Below are 21,115 nucleotides of genomic sequence, written 5' to 3' on the forward strand. Positions count from 1 at the left end.
CTCTTTGTTGTTTGGGTCTTGCTCCTAAAATAAATGTGTTTTCTTGCTAGAGTAAGCCTTTGAAGAAATCACTTAACCAGCTATACCATCACATAGACACTAAAGTCTACAAAATCATATACATGAGGCAGCTTTAGAGCAATGTTTATGTCAGCCATTAATTGCTGATTATTACACAGAAATGCTAACTGTCAAAAATTTGGCATTGCCTGCTAATGCATATTTATGGAGCAGTATAGTGTTGTGACCAGGAATATATAGTTGTACACACTCCCGCCTTAAAGGAATCTTAGTGAATATGGTGGTTTCTATTTCTCTATGTCATGAAGCCAAACTGTTCTAAGTCCTGGATTAAATTCAGTTGCTAAACTGTGATGCCTGAATTCAAACTAAGTAACATGAAATAGCAACTGCAAAATTCTCTTGTGAACTTTTACAAGATATTCTGCTATTGGAGATTTTCTGAGAAAACCTTATGGGAATTGTCTTTATTATTGGAGAGAGTATTTTTCTAGGCATTTGAGAGTATCTTTGTAGTAAGTTAGTAATACATCGCAGAAGAAAGATCAACATGGATTACTTTGATGCAACCTCATCTTTGTCATAAAGTGATTAAAGTGGTGATTTTTTCTTGACAATTGAGTGGTGACAATCTTATACTGGTAAGAAGAGAGTCTCATAAGAGATCTCTTGGATGGACAGTAAGCTTGAAGAAAGCCAGGACCATTTTTAGGTGATAAAATTAGTAGAGTTTTGGTAAGCACAATATTGTCTTCTAAAAATGTACATGTTAATTGACAGATACTGGGAATATGTTACAACTCATGGCAATGAAGACATAAGGTTTCAGATGAAATCAAGATTGTTAATCTGCTGATTAAAAATAAGATTATTGACCAGGTATGGTGGCTCATTCCTGTAATGCCAGAACTTTGGGAGGCCGAGGTGGGCAGATCATGAAGTCAAGAGATCAAGACCATCCTGGCCAACATGGTGAAACCCCATCTCTACTAAAAATACAAAAATAGCCGGTCATGGTGGCACGTGCCTGTGGTCCCAGCTACTCAGGAGGCTGAGGTAGAAGAATCACTTGAACCCAGGAGGCAGAGGTTGCAGTGAGCTGAAATTGCACCACTGCACTCAAGCCTGGTGACAGGGCAAGACTCCATCTCAAAAAAAAAAAAAAAGTTGGGAAAAAGGACTTCTGCTGGTTGCCAAGGTGGAATAACAGGGACAAGATTTACTTCCTGCTTGAAACAATAGACCTTGACAAAATACATGCAATAACAGTTTTGAAAATAATGAACATTAGAAAATGCAGGACAGTGAATACAAATGAGGTGAGCCTGTTAGCAGAGGAAACTCTGGTCTGCAGCAACCTCAATTCTAGCCTTCTAAGGAGAAAGAATTTGACTGAAGAGCCTAAGGCAGAGGAAGAAACCCAGTCAAGTTTTACAGCAGGAGTGAAAGGAAGTCATGGACACTTGGAAGAAAACCAGGTGGGCAACTTGACAGATCAAGTGCACCATTCAACCTTTGACTTGGGGTTTTATACACTTGCATGCTTCTGGGGGGTTGTGTCCCTTCTCCCTGATTCTGCCATTTTGCCTTACTCTGCCTGCTTGAGCCCACTTGCCCAACTCCTCAGATCTTATCAGGAAGTTGCTGATCACCAGCTGAAAGTGTTTCTATCCATTGGGAGACTGCCTTTCCCTTGGGTCCACTGCAACTAATTGTTACTTTATTTTTATCTTCTTTTTGTTTGTTTGTTTGCTTCTGGTTTCATTTTTGTTTTTGAGACAGAGTCTCACTCTGTTGCCCAGGCTGAAGTGCAGTGCTGCTACCTCAGGTCACTGCAATCTCCATCTCCCAGGTTCAAGCAATTCTCCTGCCTCAGCTTCCTGAGTAGCTGAGATTACAGGTGTGCACCAACATGCCCAGCTAATTTTTGTATTTTAAGCAAAGATGGGGCTTTGCCATGTTGACCAGGCTGGTCTTGAACTCCTGACATCAGTTGAACCACATGTCTCAGCCTCCCAAAGTGCTGTAATTACAGTTGTGAACCACCACAACTGGCCCAATTGTTATTTCAGAGAGACAGTGTAACAATGGTCTGACCATCACCTGACAGTCACCTGACATTACTGTGGGTGGAGAGTCTCTCATGTCCGCCTGACTACCTACTCTAACAGTTCCTAGGAATCTCCAGGTTCAGTGCCTTAACCTATTTTCCAGACAACTGCTCGGGGAGTGGAACCCAGGCAGAGCCTAGAAGACTCCCCAAGTTGAGAAGACATAGCTGAGAGTCCACAGAGACCAGAATAGCTAGAGTTTACAAGACAGAGAATGAGAGAGGAGAGAGCTTCTGACAGAGAGAACACTAGAGATTGGCAGAGGGTCCTCTCAGCATCTTCAGCAGAGTATCAATCACTGCATATGTGTGAGGACTCTACTTGAGGCTGAGAAAGATCCATCAGAAAGGATTATAGGGAATGATGCTGGGCACTCACACAGGGTGGGTAACAGTGGCTGATCTCACCAGCCAAAGTTGAAATGCTCATAGCTCACAGGTCATTGGATAGAGAACTCAACAAATCATGAAAACAAGACCTGAAAGGATCAAACTGTTTCTGAGAAAGTAAGATATTTTATATAACCAAAGTGATCTACAGGTTCAGTGCAATCCCTATCAAAATAGCAGTGATAACTGGGTGCGGTGGCCCACACCTGTAATCCCAGCACTTTGGTAGGCCAAGGTGGGATAATCTCTTGAGCTCAAGAGTTCAAGACCAGCCAGGGCAACATAATGAGACCTTTATTCTATAAAATAAATAAATAAATAAAAAGCTGGGTGTGGTGGTCCACAACTGTGGTCCCAGCTACTTGAGAGGCTGTTACAGAAAGATCACTTGAGCCAGGGAGATGGAGGCTGCAGTGAACCGTGATCATGACACTGCACCCCAGCCTGGGCAACAGAGTGACTCTGTTTCAAAAACATAAAATATGAATGAGGCCAGAACAATGGCTCATGCCTGTAATCCCAGGATTTTGAGAGGTTGAGGTGCATGGGTCATTTGGGGCCAGGAGTTTGAGACTAGGCTGGCCATCATGGTTAAACCTGATCTCTAATAAAAATATAAAATTTATCTGGGTGTTGTGGCACATCTCTGTAATCCCAGCTACTCAGAGGCTGAAGCGTAGGAATAGCTTTGATACAGGAGGCAGAGGTTGTAGTGAGTCAATATTGTGCCACTGCACTCCAGTCTGGATGACAGAGTGAGACTCTGTCTTTAAAAATAAAATACCAATTACATACTTCACAGAAATAGAAAGACAATCCTAAAATTTACATGAAATCACAGAAGATCCAGAATATGCAGTCTGTCCCTGGATCTAAGAAACAAGAAAAAAAAGAGGAGAGAGAGAGACTTCTAAAATCCAAGAAATCTTTAGTAAAATGAATAAAGCTAGAGGTGTCACACTAAACCATTTCAAAATTTATCATAAAGCTATAGTAAGAAAAACAGCATGGTACTGATATAAAAACAGACACATAGGCCAATGCAACAGAATAGAGAGCCAATAAATACATCCATGTATTTATAGCCAGCTGATTTTCTGCAAAGATGCTAAGAACACACAATAGTGAAAGGACAGTTTCTTCAAAAACTAGTGTAGGGGAAACTGGATATTCACTTGAAGAAGAGTGAAATCAGGCCCGTATCTCATACCATATACAAAAGTCAACTCCAGATGGATTAAAGACATCCATGAATGTTCTGAAACTATGAAACAACTGGAAGAAAACATAGGGGATAATCTTCATGACACTGGTCTGGACACTGATTTTTTTGGATAGGATCTTTAAGGCAGAAGAAACAAAAGCAAAAATAAAATGAGATGACATGAAACTAAAAAGTGTCTGCACAGCAATGGAAACAACTCACAGAGTGAAGAGACAACCTACAGAATGGGAAAAAATATTTACAATCCAACCATCTCTGAGGAGTTACTATCCCAAATACATAGAAAACTCAACTCAATAAAAAATCCAATTTAAAAATGGGGTCAAACACAGTGGCTCTTGCCTGTAATCCCAGCACTTTGGGAGGTAGAGGCAGGAGGATTGCTTGAGCCCAGGAGTTCAAGACCAGTCTGGGCAACGTGATGAAATTCTGTCTCTACAAAACAATACAAAAAATTAGCCAGGCATGGTGGTTCATCTCTGAAGTCCCAACTACTTGGAAGGCTGCCATGGAAGGGTTGCTTGAGCCCACAATGTCAAGGCTACAGTAAGCCATGATGTAATTGTGCCACTGGCATTCCAGCCTAGGTGACAGAGTGAAATCTTATCTCAAATAGGAGAGGGGGCAAAGAACCTGAATAGACATTGCTCAAAAGAAGACATATGAATGACCAGTAGGTATATGAGAAAAATGCTCAAAATCACTAATCATCAGTGAAATACAAATCAAAACCACAATGAGATACCATCTCACACCTGGTGGAATGACTGTTATCAGAAAGACAAAAGATAACAAGTGTTGGTGAAGATGTGGTAAAAAGAAAACACTTGCTGGCTGTTGGGGGGAATGTAAATTAGCATAGAAATTATACAAGAGCATATGGAGGTTCCTAAAAAAGTTAACAATAGAACAACCATATGGCCCAGCAATCCCTCTACTGGGTATATATCCAAAGTATATAAAATCAATATATTGAAGAGATATCTTCACTCCCGTGTTTATTATAGCATTATTCACAATAGCCAAGAAAGTGACAAATCCCAGAACAAAAGCTCCATGTGACTTAAAGGAATACAAAAATATTCTGCAACCAATAATGATAAATACACAATATCTGATATCCAATCAAAGATTACCAGAAATGCCTTTGCAGGAAAAAAAGACCCATAATAAGGAGAATAATCAATCAAGGAAAACTGACTTAGAACAGACAAAGATGTTAGAATTAGCAGTGAAGGACATTAACACTGTTATTATAACTTTACATGTAATATTGTGATAGAAGAAGTATAATGTGGACTTTGTTCCTGGTTTCTGGCACAAAATTCTTGCAATTTCCTGAATAATGGGGCGAGAGAGTCATCCTGTTATTCATAATATGCCTCTCAACCACCCGTGAGTTCATGCTAATGAGGTCACTCTCAGTGGGCCCCTAGATAGCTTCAAATGAGAGCTGTTAGCCCCATCATGGGCCTCTGGAAAGGGGAGAGGGTCTGGAGATTGAGATAATCATCAGTCTCCAGCCAAAGGATTTATCAGTCATGCTTACATAATGAAAATTTCATAAAAACCCCTGAATGAAGGGTTTGGAGGGCTTCTGGACTGGTATGGAAGTCCAGACTTCCATACTAGGAGGGTTCCAGTATGCTGGTAGGGTACCCCTTCCATATCTAGTCCTATAAATCTCTTCCATTTATCTGTCCCTGAGTTGCAGCCTTTATAATAAACTGGTAATGGTAAATAAAGTGTCTTCCTGAATTCTGTGAGCCATTCTAACAAATCATCAAACCTGAGGAAGGGGTTTTGGAAACCTCCAATTTATATCCTATCAGTCACAATTATGGAAGTTCTGGGGTTTTCAACTGGTGTCTGAAGTGCAGACAATTTTGTGGGACCAAGCCCTTAACTTGTGGGGTCTGACACCAATGCCAGGTAGTTAGTATCAGAACTGAATTGAATTGTTGGACACCCAGTTGTTGTCTGGAGAGTTGGAGAACTGGTTGTTGATGTGAAAAAAACCCACATGTTTGATGTCAGAAGTGTTCTGAGGAAAAAGTTCAGAGTATGCTATAAGTTAAAAAGTTAGAGACTTTGACAATATAAAAAATACATTGAATAGAATTAATAGCACATTAGACATTGCAGAAGAATTAGTCAACTTGAAGACATAACAATAGAAACAACTGAAAACAAAACACAAGTAATTGAACTTCAAGCAGCCTAATTTATGAGTAATTTGTATCCATGAAGAAAAATAAAGGAGAGATTCAGGACAAATAAAAGAGAAAAGACATTTGTAAAAATACCAGCCAAAATTTTTCCATATTCGAAGAACACCAGACACCTACAGAGCCCGGAGGCTCAAAGAACCCCAAGCACATAAAGAAAATTATACCAAGGCATGTCAAAATCAAATTGCTCAAAACCAGTGCTAAAGGGAAAATCTTAAAAGTGGCCAGTGGGAAAAATGGAAGATGCCAAATACACACACACACAAAAAGAGAAGGATGACATCAGGTTTCTTATCTGAAACAATGCAAACAAGAAGACTGGGAAGAAACATCTTCAAAGTACTGAAAAGAAATTTCAAAAAAATCTGACAACCTACAATTCTATACCCATGAAAATATCTTTCAAAAAACAAGGTGAATCCGGGCATGGTGGCTCACACCAGTAATTCCAGTGCTTTTGGAGGCTAAGATTGGAAGGATTGTTTGAGCCCAGGAGTTCAAGGCTGCAGTGAGCTATGATTTTGCCACTGCACTCCAGCCTGGATGACAGAGAGACTCTATCTCTTAAAAACAAAAAATGATAAAAGGAAGACATTTTTAGACATACAAAAACAGAAAGAATTAATCACCAGTAAATCTGTACTACAAGATATGTTCAAGGACATCCTTCAGACAGAAAGATGATGCCATATAGAATCAGAAATGAAGAGTGCTGGAAATGGTAACAGCACAGGTAAATATATGTGATTATTTTTCTTATTATTTAAGCCTCTTTAAAAGCAAACTGACTGTTTAGGCCAGGTTAAGTGGTTCACACCTATAATCCCAGCACTTTGGGAAGCTGAGGAAGTCAGATCACTTGAGCCTAGGAGTCGGTGACCAGCTGGGCAATATGGCAAAACCCCATCTCCTCACAAAACACAAAAATTGGCCTGGCATGGTGACATGTATTTTTAGTTTTAGCTACTCAGGAGGCTGAGGTAGGGGGATCACCTGAGCCTAGAGAGTTTGAGGCTTAGTGAGCCACAATTGCACCACTGCACTCCAGCCTGGTTGACAGAGTGAGACCCTCTCTCTAGGAAAAAAGATAACTATTTAAATAAAAATAACAATGCATTTTGGGGTTTGTAACATATGTAAAACTATAATGCACAATACAAGAGCATAAAGGCTGAGCAGGAATGAATGGAAGCACACTAAAGGTCTTATACTATATGCAAAGTGGCATATATCACTTGAAGGTAGACTGTGAGAAATTAAAGGTAAATACTATAACCCTAAAGCATTCAGTAAAATAAAACCAACAGTTGGCTGGGTGTGGTGGCTCATGCCTGTAATCCCAGCAATGTGGGAGGCTGAGGTGGGAGAATCACATGAGCCCAGAAGTCTGAGACCAGCCCTGGCAATATGACAAGACACCATCCCTACACAAAATTTTTTAAAAAGCTGGACTTGGTAGCGCATGCCTGTGTTTCTAGCTACTTGGGAGGCTGAGGTGGAAGGATCACTTGAGCACAGGAGGTCAAGGCTGCAGTGAGCCATGATTGCACCACTGAACTCCAGCCTTGGCAACAGAGAGGGACCCTCACTGTGGGAATGGTCCCTCAGATCAGCTGCCACCAATCAGGATTCCCTCTATCATCAGAGTGAAGGGTTGGTGGCTCCTTTATATCCAGATTCTTGTGGTAGGTGTTCCATCTTGTTTGGAGTGAGGCTGGAGGGACCCTGCATTGTGACGGTGGTGCGGTCATGACGGGAGAAGGGGGTTGACTACAGGGGCCACATGGACACAGCACATTTGTCCTGTCTGCCAAGTGCATGTGCCATCTCCACAGGAGGTTTCAGTGGGACAAAATATTCTCAGAAGACACTACTGGGGGCCTGTGAGGTGGTCTGGAGAATAGCGTCCATTCTTTTTTGAACCAGGGCCTGGCTCTATTGTCCAGTCTGGAGTTCAGTGAGTGGTGCAGTGATGGCTCACAGCCACCTTTGCCTCCTGAGCTCAGGCCATCCTCCCACTTCAGCCTCCTGAGAGGCTGGGACTACAGGCATGTGCTACCATGTCTGGCTTTTAAAAAATTTTTCTGTAGAGATGATGTTTTGCCATGTTGCCCAAGCTGGTCTTGAACTTCTGGGCTCAAGCAGAGATCCTCCCACCTTGGACTTCCAAAGTGCTAGGACTACAGGCATGAGCCTCTGCACCCAGCCTGCTCTGAGATTTTCATCCTTTGCACATAATGTCATTTCATACACAAATTATTTTATTTGTGAGGTCAATTTATGAAAGGAGTTTGCTTGGCCCAAAAGTTAGTTGATAGTGGCCAGACTCAGTGGCTCATGCCTGTAATCCCAGCACTTTGGGAGGTTGAGATAGGAGAATTGATTTCACCCAGGATTTTGAGACCACCCTTGGTGACATAGTGAAGTGTGAGTTAGTAAGTTTGGTAGCTCTTGCTAAATTGCCCCAGCAAGGTTGGTGGGGGAGAAAACTTGCTAAGGTGGTAGATTTCCCTCTGGCAACTGACATGATTTTATTACAGAGACTATTGTAATGAACCCAGAAGCCCTCATAACTCAACTTTAAATGTTCTCTCCATTTGAAGCAGATTTCTACTGTAATGCAATTTCCCTGGTAAATCTGTCTCTGTGTGTCTTATCTAATACATAAGGCTGTTTTGAGAAGGTGACCACGCTGTTACTTACTATTTCAGGTCCACCCAATTAAAGACAAAATCTTGACATCACCTGATACTGTCCACATAAAATTTCTTCTCCTGTCTTAAAAATATCTAGACTAATGTATAAGTTTGAAAACAGTGTTAAAAGTGTTAATAGCTTCAGCTCATCAAGTTCTTTATGATCTATAAATCCAGGCTGCCTGGTGGAGTCTCCAGGCTCTAGACCCTGGGAAAGGTGAGGGGCAGAGCTCCTGAGGGCTAACCTGTTTGCCCTTTGCCCTTGTCCACTCTGCAGTGGTGACCATCATAAGGGGAAGGTGGAGCAGGTGGAGATCCCAGTCAGGAAGGTGGACCTCATCATCAGCCCCTTTCACTTGTCCATGCTCAACACCGTGCTCTATGCTGGGGATAAGTGGCTGGTGAGGCCCCCAGTGGAATACATGCAGCTCACATGCGTTGGGGTCCAGGCAGAAGGTGAAACCATGCTCAGTTTTTCCCACAGACAGGACTTAGTATGGGGGCTTGGCTGCAAGCTGTCAGAAGGCCACAGCCCAAGCCAGGTGTAACAGGCACTGGAGCTGGATGCTGGCAGGGAGATGGTGTGGTGTTGGGGGTTCATCAGGACAGGAAAACCATAGCAGGGCAATGGCCCAGGTGCTCGGGTTTCAACAGGCCTCTCTGGGAGGGGTGACTGACAGCTGAATGAAGCATGGAAAGAAGCCACTCAGATCTGGGAAGAGAAGCATTCTGGGTGGAGGGACGGCCAGGGCAGGCATGTACTTGTTGTGTGTGGAGCCGTGGAAGGGCTAGTGTGGAAGGAGGGTCTAGAATGGCAATAAAAGTTGGAGTAGAGGTGAGGGGTGGTAGGAGGTGTCCAGATTTTGTGGGACTTGTGGGACCCATGCAACTTTGTTTTTTCTCTCAGAGCAGCCAGGGAGGGTCTCAGAATCCCCAGAACTTCTGAAGGACAGGAGCTGGCTGAGGTGCTTCTGGGCATCCTCTGGTGGCCCTGTGGCAAATAGACCAGAGGGTGAGTGTGAGTGCAGCTGTGACATGATGGTGGCTCAGACCAGAGTAGGAGGCCACATTGTCAAGGCTCTTGGCAATGTTGCCAGGTCCCACCCTTCCTGCCCTCACCCTGCCCCTCTGCAGGTGTCCAATGGCATCAGCTTCCACACCAAGCCACACTGTATGTGAGGGCCATCGAGGACCAGCAGTCCAAAGTCTACAAGATACACTGTGAGGGCAGCCCGGGAGCTAGTGGGCCAGGTCTCGAGTGTGCTGTTGTGAGTTCACCCTCTTCTCTGCCTGCCTCCTGCAGGTGGGCATCTCCAGATGCCCTCAGGGTTGAAACCAAAGAGAGACCATCCCCTGGACCTTGTGCAGGACTTTGGAGGCCAGAACATTGGCCTGAGGTCTCAGAGCCTGACCTGTCAGTCAGAGGTGGTGCTAGAGGACCAGAAAAGCCACTTTGTCCTTTAAATATCTTTGTGAGTTCTGCCTTGTGACAGCCATGCTTGACACTTGGCACTGAGCTCCAGGAATGGTGGTGAGTGAGGCTGCTGGCCCTGTCCAGCAGCACATCCACTCGGGGACACACCAAAGCTGGCAGGTCAAAGCCTGCAGCATGTGCACTGAAAGGCACAACCCCAGGGCGATGGGCCAGGCCACAGGCACACGGGCCACTGCAAAACAGCATGGGGATAGGCTGGGCTCAGAGCTGCACCTGTGGTGCCAGCCACTCAGGAGGCTGAGGCAGGAGGATCACTTGAGCCTGGGAGTTCAAGGCTGCATCGAGCTGTGATTCCCCCAGGGCACTCCAGCCTGGGCAACAGTTTTTGTTTGTTTGTTTCTCTTTTTTTAGTTTTGAAGACCTGTTTTTTAAAAAAAGAATGGTGACAGTCAGTATTTATTGAGCTGGAGCTGGGGGGTTGAGGTTTGATATGGGGGGCAGAGGAAGTTGTTGAGGGGTGGAGGAAGTTGTTGAGTGGCAGAGAGGAGGCTGGAAGGACGGGAACCCCACCCAAGTCACCCTCCTGAGAACACGGGGAGATGGAGCAGGGTTTTAGGTCAGCATTTGGGTCAATATTTGAGGTCATCACATTGGTGGACTTTTCAAGAAGAGGTTAGGGAGGCAGCAATGCAGGACACCTGCATTTGAGTGAAGTCTGGCCAGGTGGGGGGGCAGGAGTGGGCACTGGACAGAATTGAGGTTGAGCTGCCAGGTTTGGGTGTGGGAAAGAAGGGAACGAGGAACACAGGTTTGAACCTGCGTGGTTTGTTGGGAGTGAGACAGGCAGGATGAGAAATGAATGAGGAGTCGAGCTCAGGAACCAGTGAGTGAGGACCAGCAGAAACGGGACAGCAAAGTAATGGGCCCTCCAGGAGCTGGGAAGCTGGGGGAGGAGGAAATGAAGTGGGGATGGGGCCACATCTCAGAGCTTTCCTGCTCCTGTCCTGCAGGAGGTGGACATATACACTGTCAAGGTGGAAGACGGGACCTTCACCTCCCACTTCTGCCTGCAGGTGAAGCGCAGAATGACTACCCGCATGCCCTTGTGGCCTACTTCAACATCCAGTTATAGGACTGATAGCAGGCGAGCTTCCCTAGTGGGTCACATCCTCCACCAGAGATTTCAATGGAATGATCCCATTCAGCCCCCACTACAACCTTATGGGGATCTGTTATTATCCTTGTCTTGCTGGGGTGGAAAGTCTCCATCATGCAGAGTGTTGAAATCAGGATTTGCACACAAGCCACAGCCCTGAATCATTCACATCCCAGGACCCTCTTTTCCTTCTCTGACTCTTCACTCTAGGTTTCAGTCTAACCCTGATCCTCAGGCTCTGATCCTCCTCAGGCTCCATCTTTCCTCCTCCCTCTAGGACTCTGTCTCCCCTGATTCCTGTGCTCCTCTGTCTGGGTCTCTGTCCCCTTCTCTGGGTGTCTATCACCTCTGCTCTCCGGTTTCTCATCATCCCATCTCTGATCTCACTGGGCTGATGCAGATGCTGCTGTGGTGGGGGAGTCCCTACTCATAGGGCTCTGCCAACTTTCCCTTCCAGGAGGGCATCCTGGCCATTTCACCCAGGGACTTGAGCTTACCCTTGGAGTGAGATCTTCTCAGAAGCAGCTGCAAGTCTGGACCTCATGTCCCGGCCCTCTTTGTGCGCTTTTCCAAATCTTCCTATTTCACTCAGGAATGTCAGGTCGTAGTTGCCCTTCCTGTTTTTGTCAAAAATAAATTGAAAATTATCATACTAAAAACTTTACAAGGTATTTAATTGTCTGTTATTTCACTTGAGAACTAAAGTTCTAAGTAAAGATTTGATTCAGAGATCGCTGTGGTTTACAAATTTAGAAGGATATATATTTGGAGCACCTACAAGAGTCTTTTACCCAGACATGTAATGTATTTGAGTATATCTGTAAATGTGATTCCAGCAACTTGCATTTTTTTCTCCTATTGTGCAATCTGGTTATTCCAGCTAATCATGTGTTGACGGTCACGGAGCCTTTCCAGTGAGTTCCGGAGAAAGGTACCGTCTAACCTCACCTGCGTCTAGGATACCACCCTCTTGTTTTTCTCCTCCTGTTGCCCCTTTCAAGTCTTTTTTGATTGTTTCTCATCTACCTATAGACAGTGGCTTATCACACATTTACCCTGATTTTTTTTTTTTTTTGAGACAGTGTCTTGCACTGTTGTCTAGGCTGAAATACAGTGGTGACATCATGACTCACGACAGCCTCTACCTCCTGGGCTCAAGTGATCCTCCAACATCGGCCTCTCTATTAGCTAGGAATAAAGGCACCACTACACCTGGCTAATTAAAAAAATACAGAGAGACGCAGCTCCGCAGTTGCTGGGCGACTTTTGTTGGGTCCACGGCGTCAGGGACCAGCCGCGGCGTGTCGCTGGCTTTGCCCGGCCCCCGATGTGCCCCATGGCAGGCAGAGCTCACACTCCTGCCCCCAGGCTGTACCAAGGTCCAGGCATTGCGTCGACGGCGGTTCCGCAGGAAACACGGACAAGGCCACAGTCCATGCCTGGAGCGGACTGCATTATGGACATCTGCCTTACTTCTGCCGCGGCCAAGTGGTGCATGGCTTCGGCCGCGGCTCCAAGCAGCTGGGCATCCCCACAGCTAATTTTCCTGAGCAAGTGGTAGATAATCTTCCAGCTGATATATCCACTGGCATTAATTATGGTTGGGCCAGTGTTGGAAGTGGAGGTGTTCATAAGATGGTGGTGAGCACAGGCTGGAACCCATACTACAAGAATAGGAAGTCCATGGAAACACATATCATGCACACCTTCAAAGAGGACTTCTATGGTGATATCCTCAATGTGGCCGTTGTTGGCTACCTCAGACCAGAAAAGAACTTTGATTCTTTAGAGTCACTTATTTCAGCAATTCAAGGTGATATTGAGGAAGCTAAGAAACGACTAGATTTACCAGAGCATTTGAAACTCAAAGAAGACAACTTCTTCCAGGTTTCCAAAAGCAAAACAATGAATGGCCACTGATGAAACATTGTATTGTTTATCCATTCACTCTTTTCTAGTGTTTCTGTGTTTATTACTGTCCAGCCTCATCTTGGTTATGTTTTAAAAATCAAACACTTTCCTACAGTTGTGAATTAAATAGTACAATGTAGTTACCACATCATGCTTCTACTGTTAAATGAAGCCCATCATGTCATAGCACTAAAGAGATTCATTTAAAAATCAAGATTCACAAAATATGTATTGATTAAAATGTACCACTAGAAAGGTATCACTTGTGTATAAGTATGGGTAAAAAGGCAAGTCACTAGTTTGAGATGAAAAATGAAATTTTCAGCGTAAAATACCAGCATGTATGTACTTGTATAGTGTATACTTCTAAACAAAGAAGGCTTATAAAAGTGAATGCATTAAGGCCAAGTGCAGTGGCTAGCACCTGTAATCCCAGCACTTTGGGAGCTGAGGTGGGAGGATTGCTTGAGCTCAGGAGTTCAAGACCAGTCTGGGCAACATAGCGAGACCCCATCTCTATTTAAAAAAAAAAAAAAAGGAATGCATTATATAGAAAATTGATAGTTTATCATAAACCTACAGGGAAGAAACCCAGATTTTGTATTTTTAATATTTTGTGCATTAATACATTACAAACATGAAGATGTTTGTAAAATTTTGTTTTAGTCATTTTCTTTGAAGTCACATCATTGTACCATCTTCATTTCTGTATAGAGTTGCTTCAATTCTAAGTCCTCTGGACTTCTTCTATCTGTTTTTTGTTATTGAAGACAGTGAAATAAGTGTTTTCAAATCTATATGCCTCCTTTTTGTTGGATAATGCTTCTTAGTTTTAAGGGTAAATATTCTTGTTCTTCAACATTTTTCTTTGGTTCTTTTTTCCTTTTTTAGGAAAAACAAAACAGACTTCATCTTTGGATTTTCTCAAGATCTAAGTGAACACATATTCTTTTACATGTACCAGTTTCTTAAAGAACACAAAATGTTTCCCTCCCTAGCAAAACTATTAAAGAGTCAATTAAACTATGAAATAGTTAATAAATTATTTATTTTTAATATTTAAGGCCTTGAAATTAATTTTGTTCCAAGGCAAATCTAAACTGGTGTAGTTGTATATGCACAATATAATTTAATGTTAGTCTGAAAAGTACTTATCACTTGAGGGAAAAGCATAAAGTTTTAGTTAAATAGTCTTCATACTGTGGATTTTTCCTCCAGCTAACTAATATGTGGGAAATTAAGATTACAGATTACTTTGGGCCCCCTCAAACAGTACATTGCATCATTGTTCACTGTAGCAACAGATTTGGTGGTGACTGGGGGATAGAGATAGAAACATAGAGGGTAATTTTAAAGTTAATTTATGATGAACCATTTCCCCTAATCTGCATAAATAAATTAGAACTGATTTTAATAAAAATACTTTATTTTGTGTAAAAAGTATTCAGAAAAACATCTAAAGCTGTTGGAGAAGAGGGACTCATAAATACAGTCGGACTATGTTTTACTTTTCATTTCTTAATAAAAATGTGTCAAAAGCACAGTTTTTAAAGTTAGAAATCCTATACTTGAAAGAAACCTCTGTTATCAGTGTCTTCATGAAGCAAAGTTAATAACAAACATGGGAAATATGAAAGTGTTTGTGTTTTGTCTGACTAGCTTGCTACTAAATGCTCTCTTTGGGTGTGTGAAAGGTCATTGATATGTTATCATCCCTTTACATCTTGTTAAATAGCCATTGCTTCTGAGAATTGGATAGTGTGGTGTTTGAGGGGTTGTGTCTATATTTTTCAAAACTTTAATAAGAAATTACAGTAGTACCGTTTTGATTAGTCTGAATGTTTTCAGGCCTTGAAATAAATTTTGAAAAAAAAATGTAGGAATAGGATCTTGTAATCTTTGTTTTTTCAAAGGTTACTGAACTGTACCTTGATTTTAAAAAAGGCCTCTGCTTGAGACTTAGAGACAGTTAGTGGCATCTACTGTCATCCTGTGTCTTAAAATATCCTGAGTTTGGCATAAAAATGAGGATATGCAATTATTTAATTTAAAGGAACAATACTAATTTGCAAGGATGAGAAGTGGAATGCCTTTCCTGTGTTTTTTTCTCTCATTGGGTTCTATTCACATCAAGTGGACATAAATTGAAACAAAATGAGCTGAGAAACAACTAGATTCAAATTAGGGGCAAGTTTGTTGTTCGGAGTTCTGTACATACCCATCATACAGATCAACCCAGTAAGGCTACACTATGTACCACCCTACTCTCTGAAGCCACCTTTGCAAAAGCTTTAATTTAAAAATCCTCATTTTAGTCTGGACACAGTTGCTCAGGCATTTTGGGAGGCCAAAATGGATCACCTGAGGTTGAGAGTTCGAGACCAACCTCACCAACATGGAGAAATCCCATCTCTTCTGAAAACACAAAAATTGGCCGGGTGTGGTGGCACATACCTGTAATTCCAGCTACTCAGGTGGCCGAGGCAGGAGAATCGCTTGAACTTGGAAAGTGGGAGTTGCAGTGAGTCTAGTCACACTATTACACTCCAGCCTGGGCAACAAGAGTGAGACCCCATCTCAAAGAAAAAACTCTCTAATTTTATAATGGTTTGATATTTTTAAAAGTACATATCTATAAAACTATGTATCCCTCAAACATAAAATCTACTACTAAAGTTTTAGAAAACATGAAAACTAAATACATAAATTAAAACAAAGGAATGAACATTTCAAAATGCTTTTGAAGATGTTGGTAGTTTGATAATATGGCAGTTTAAAAGAAAGATCCTTTTCTCTTTCTTTTTCAAAATCCAAAATTCACTGATATAAGTTGTCAAATTTTTAATACTTCAAAGGTGTGAACTACTAATCATTTGAACGTATTGCTGTCAGTGGCATAGTAGACATTTTCATGAAGTCGAACACATACTAATAAGGAGAAATTAGCTCTATTTTAATCCCCAAAGATCAAATTTATTGAAAGTAAGATTTGTTAAAGAAAATTTTGTTCTAATGAAAACACTATACCACTTTACTAAAAAGCAACAACAATATTAACCCAGCTTGTGACCTATCTGTTCTATAAAACTGTCCAACACAAGCATTAATTGCTGTTTCTTTAGCTTGATGGCCTCCTCTACAGTAATAGTAGTTAAAATACACTAAAATATTTAAACTATCTTAAATTCTTAAATAAATTATCTTTATAATGTTGGTAGAGTGTACATTTTATTCACCCTACCAACAGAATAAAGCCTCTTTCTTAGGATATCTGAGCTGCTTTTGAAATGTTATAATTTCCATCAACACTTAGGGTACAAATTATTGTACCATATTAATGCTAATTGTGGATTAGGAAATATATGGGAAATAATAAAAATTAAAAGAATATAATATAAATAAAATATATGAAGATACCAATATAAAATAAAAAGCTACACATTCAAGGAAACCTATTTTCTTATTAAAGCTTCAATTAAAAAAAACTTTCAGGGTAATTAATGGACGGTTTTACTTAATTTCATGTAACTTGATATAGAGAAGTTAAAATGTATCTTGGAAGACATTTTGACAGTGGGAAATTAGAAATATACTAAAATGCAATCAGAAACTTAAACCCCCAAATCCTCTCCATTCACTGTAATATCTAGCATAGTAACAAATCACAGCATAATCCTTGCAAAATGTTTTAAAATTTAATTTTGAAGATACATGTTATAACAACATGTCATCTAATGTTAATACAAAATATTCTCTTCAGTATCCCAATATTTTAAAAGTATAAGATTTTATATTAATCATGATAAATTTCTGTTGACAATATATGTAAATCTTTAGACAGTAAAAATTTAACTGTGTGTAGAATCTTGCTATAGAGGTAGCTATTAAAACAACACAGGACAGAATTTTAAAATTGCTACAACATTTTACCCCATATGCAATAAACGCTCTCCAGAAATATTGTGGTGTTCTAAAGCCGCATCAGTTAGCTCCCAGAGCTGAGTAGCAATAAGGCAACATGTATTATTATGCATGTCATGGAGGCTGTGTAAAAATCAAGAGTCACAGGCAGTCAGCAGTAATGGGTCAATAATGTCCCCAGAGACACTGTGTAGATAATCAAGGCCCGAGGTTTTCTCAGCACTGCACAAAGCAGAAGGGCAAAATAATACAGTCAGGGAAGGACGCTGCCCAGCTCCACTTCCCACAGTACACTATGGCTGCTCTAGAAAAAATACCCTCAGAATGCAAATAAAGCAAACTGGTTGTGCAACTGGCATCCAACTAACTTTATAATGCAACCACAAATTAATCCTTTAAAGAGGCTTCCAAAAAAATCCAAACACTATCCAATAAAATGTCTGTCTAGAAATGAAATCACAGAAAAGTTTTATTTTAAAAATGCTGCATAAGGCCAGGTGCTGTGGCACACGCCTGTAATCCCAGCACTTTCAAAGGCTGAGTAGGGGAGATCACCTGAGGTCGGGAGTTAGAGGCCAGCCTGGTCAACATGGTGAAACTGTCTCTACTAAAATTACAAAAAAATACGAAAAAAAAAAAAAAAAATTAGCCAGGCAGGCTGAGGTAAGAGAATCGCTTGAACCCGGGAGGTAGAGGATGCAGTGAGCAGAGATTACACCACTGCACTCAGCCTGGGTGATAGAGTGAGACTCAGCCTCAAAAAAATAAAAATAAAAAATAAAAAATAAATAAAAATAAAATAAAAAAAGTTTGGCTAATAGAAATTGTAAAATTCACATTTGGCTCACATTTTATTTCAGAGGATTCCATCCTTTTTAAAATCTCAGGCTGCTTGCTCAAAGGATCAGAAGCCAGGAAGGTCATAAAATCTGAAATTGTTAAATAATTATTAGATTCTTTCCATTTGTGAATAGCCTTATAATATGTTATTTATAAATGCATATCACTTTTTACACAGGGTTAAATGCAAATACCGTCCTGGTTGGTCCCGGCTCAGCTCAGGGAGGAATCCCCGTCTGAAAAAGTTGCAGCCCAGGCTGTCACTCTTTCTTCATTTAGCCCAGTGTCTGGTCAAATCTTCTGTCATTCAGGGACTAAAGGGGGCGGGCCTTAAGCGTTACCTAGTCAGAGACTCTAAACTAGGAACCGTCCAATAAGACACGCAGATGAAAAGTACCGGACGGCTTCCGGGATTTGGCGGGTTCTTTGTCTCTTCCTGCAGTCAGAGCCACAGGTCTCATCTTTGCTGCCCTATGTCCTCCGCTGTTCTGTGTCCTCCACTCCTGGAGATCCAGTCTGCGTGGTCCTGTGACCTTCAGGTATTGAGAGATCCACAGCTGAGACGCCAGGAGCCGCTGGAAACCTCAAAATGGTGAGAGTGCGGGATCCGACATCTAGAGAGTGGGAAGGGGCTGATTGAAAGCGGTGGGAAGTGTCTGTAGTGGGACTCAGGCCCCCAGCAGTCAGCTCCAAAATCTGAGGCTGCGAGTCCGCCTTGGCGCAGCTCGAACTTTAGTCCCCTTCAGCCATAAGATGGCGGCTGGGCGGACAGGCGGGACCCTGGGAGTCCTGTTTCTTGCCTGCACAGTGACTGTGCCCTGGCCTGGAGCCCCCTTTGGGCAACTCTGCACCCACCGCGCCTCGTCTCTCCCGGATTGCGCAGGGACCAGGAGAGGGTCGCCAGGGGAGAATCCTGACTTGGAGTGTGGGGTTCAGGAATCGGAAGAGCTTTTGGTCCCTCTTTTATAAAAAATTTATTGGAGTCATCACAAAAATATTAAATAATTTATTCAAACAGTGGTTCAAAAATTGTAGAGCACCCAGCTATGGTTTGTAATTTGTGGTCCATGCGACAGGGTTTAAGAGAAGACTTTTTAGGCTGGGCGCGGTGGCTCTCGCCTGTAATCCCAGCACTTTGGGAGGCTGAGGCGGGTGGATCAGAAGATCAAGAGATCGAGACCACCCTGGTCAACATGGTGAAACCCTGTCTGTACTAAAAATACAAAAAATTACCTGGGCGCCGTAGCGCGTACCTGTAATCCCAGCTACTCAGGAGGCTGAGGCAAGAGAATTGCCTGAACCCAGGAGACGGAGGTTGCGGTGAGCCGAGATTGCGCCATTGCACTCCAGCATGGGTAACAAGAGAGAAACTCCCTCTCAAAAAAAAAAAAAGAAGACTTTTTATAAGGTGCATGATTAAGAGAAACCTACATTCATTAATCGGTTAGGTACAGTTAGGTAGTTTCTTAATTTCCACTCTGAGCTTCCAAATTTCCTGGTTATGCAGTCAGGTTAATTGACAGTTTATAATTGGTTAAGTCTGAATTTTTTTCTCCCAATGTAGTAATTTACCCCCCCCCAAAAAATGCACTTGAGTTGGATTTTATTTTTAAGTGAAAATCCAGACTACAGCCGCGTCAGCCTCATTGCCTGCCATTTAGTTATTTGCAGGAAAGTTATTTAGTTATTGCACAGGAAAGTGATTTTCCCCTGCGTTTTTCACATGTGGTGCAAGCAACCTCTCAAGTCTACCTTCCACTCCCACCCTGCATTCCTTCATCCTAACTCTGGCTTGCAGTAAAATACTACATTTCCAGTTCTTTTTAACATTTCCAAATGCCAATTTCCCCTCCCTAATTCACATTATCAACTCCTTGTCTTTTAGTGTACATTTTAGATGCAGTATTTTCATTAGTCATAAAAAAAAAAAAAAAAGATGTATGGAGTGCAGTGGAGTGATCTCGGTTCACTGCAGACTTTGCTTCCCCAGTTCAAATGATTCTCCTGCCTCAGTCTCTTGAACAGCTGGGATTACAGGTGTGCACCATCACACCCAGCTAACTTTTGTATTTTTAGTAAAGCCAGATTTTCACCATGTTAGCCAGTCTGGTCTCAAACTCGTGACCTCAAGTGATCTGCCCTCCTTGGCCTCCCAAAGTGCTGTGATTATAGGAGTGAACTACTGCACATGGCCATTAGTTAATCATTTTTTGACAAAGCGTTGGATGGGACTTTTACCAAGATGTGTTTTCTCTTTGAAAAATATTATCCCTGAGAATAAAGAATAAACCTCTGACACTGTATTTTTTTTTTTTTTTAAGTTTCTCTTTTCTTTTTATATTCCCTAGGAGCAGAGGTCTTATCAGAATGTTTTCGGGTCAAGGATTCCCTTAGAAAATTTTGGGGTCATTTGTCCTCAGTCATCCTGGTCCTGGGTTTCAGTACTGTTTTGGGATAAAGCAAGATACTCGCCAAGGTTATGTTGCTGGAGTGTCTAGTGAGTACCAGCTCCCGGGTTATTTTTTCTCATAGGACAACCTGAGGTATGGAGTGTAGCCTCTCAAGGAAGCAGATGGATGTGGTGGGGCTGACAGTCATCTCCTTGTGTACTCTGTTTTTTGAAAAGCTAACACCTTGAGACATTAAAACTGTGTTTACTTGACCCAGCTTTGATTTCTTGGAGACGCATTGCTGGTCAGCCAATCAGATGCTGGTATTGAGGATAAAACATAGAAATAATTTCTGACCTCTGGATTTTTTAAGGGGCCAGAAAAATAGTGAAATAAATATAGTTAAATAAAATATTGAAAAATTTGTGAAAGAAAAAAATGGCATCCCAAAAGTCAGAAACAACCTGACCCCAGTGAGATGGTGTAAGAACTTGCAAAGGAAAACGCATCTGGAGCACTCACTGGGGCATGCGCAGTCATACATAGTCGCCTGAGCAGGTGGTTATTGAGCACTTAAGTGAGAGGATGGGGTGGAGAGTCAAGTGATTGAATAGCCTTAATTGACACATGAGTAAGGCGGATTTGTTTTTTAATCAGCACTGCCACTCTCTGGGCTTGTCACCTTTAAAAGATTTGTTCACTTACTTGAACCTCAGTTTTTAATTGTAAGTTGCATTTTATTAGTAGGACTTGAAAGGAAAAAAAAAACAATATTTGCAAAGGGCTTAG

At 41.9% G+C, this 21,115-nt stretch overlaps 1 protein-coding gene and 1 pseudogene across 1 annotated transcript in view; both read left to right on the plus strand.

Moving 5' to 3' along the window:
• Nucleotides 1–12,660: 12,660 nt before the first annotated feature.
• On the plus strand, nucleotides 12,661–13,184 carry LOC105705685 (riboflavin kinase-like; annotated as a pseudogene).
• Nucleotides 13,185–18,332: 5,148 nt separating this feature from the next.
• LOC110567470 (zinc finger protein 724-like) overlaps nucleotides 18,333–21,115 on the plus strand; it is a 47,221-nt gene continuing 44,438 nt past the window's right edge. Inside the window, exon 1 of the mRNA XM_064362708.1 lies at nucleotides 18,333–18,528. Within this exon, the coding sequence (XP_064218778.1) occupies nucleotides 18,526–18,528 (3 nt within the window). The 5' untranslated portion in view covers nucleotides 18,333–18,525. The remainder of the gene's footprint in view (nucleotides 18,529–21,115) is intronic.

The sequence above is a fragment of the Aotus nancymaae genome, unplaced genomic scaffold (genome assembly GCF_030222135.1).
Source record: "Aotus nancymaae isolate 86718 unplaced genomic scaffold, 86718_ANA_hifiasm-v0.15.2.pri h1tg000049l, whole genome shotgun sequence".
Lineage (NCBI taxonomy): Eukaryota > Metazoa > Chordata > Mammalia > Primates > Aotidae > Aotus > Aotus nancymaae.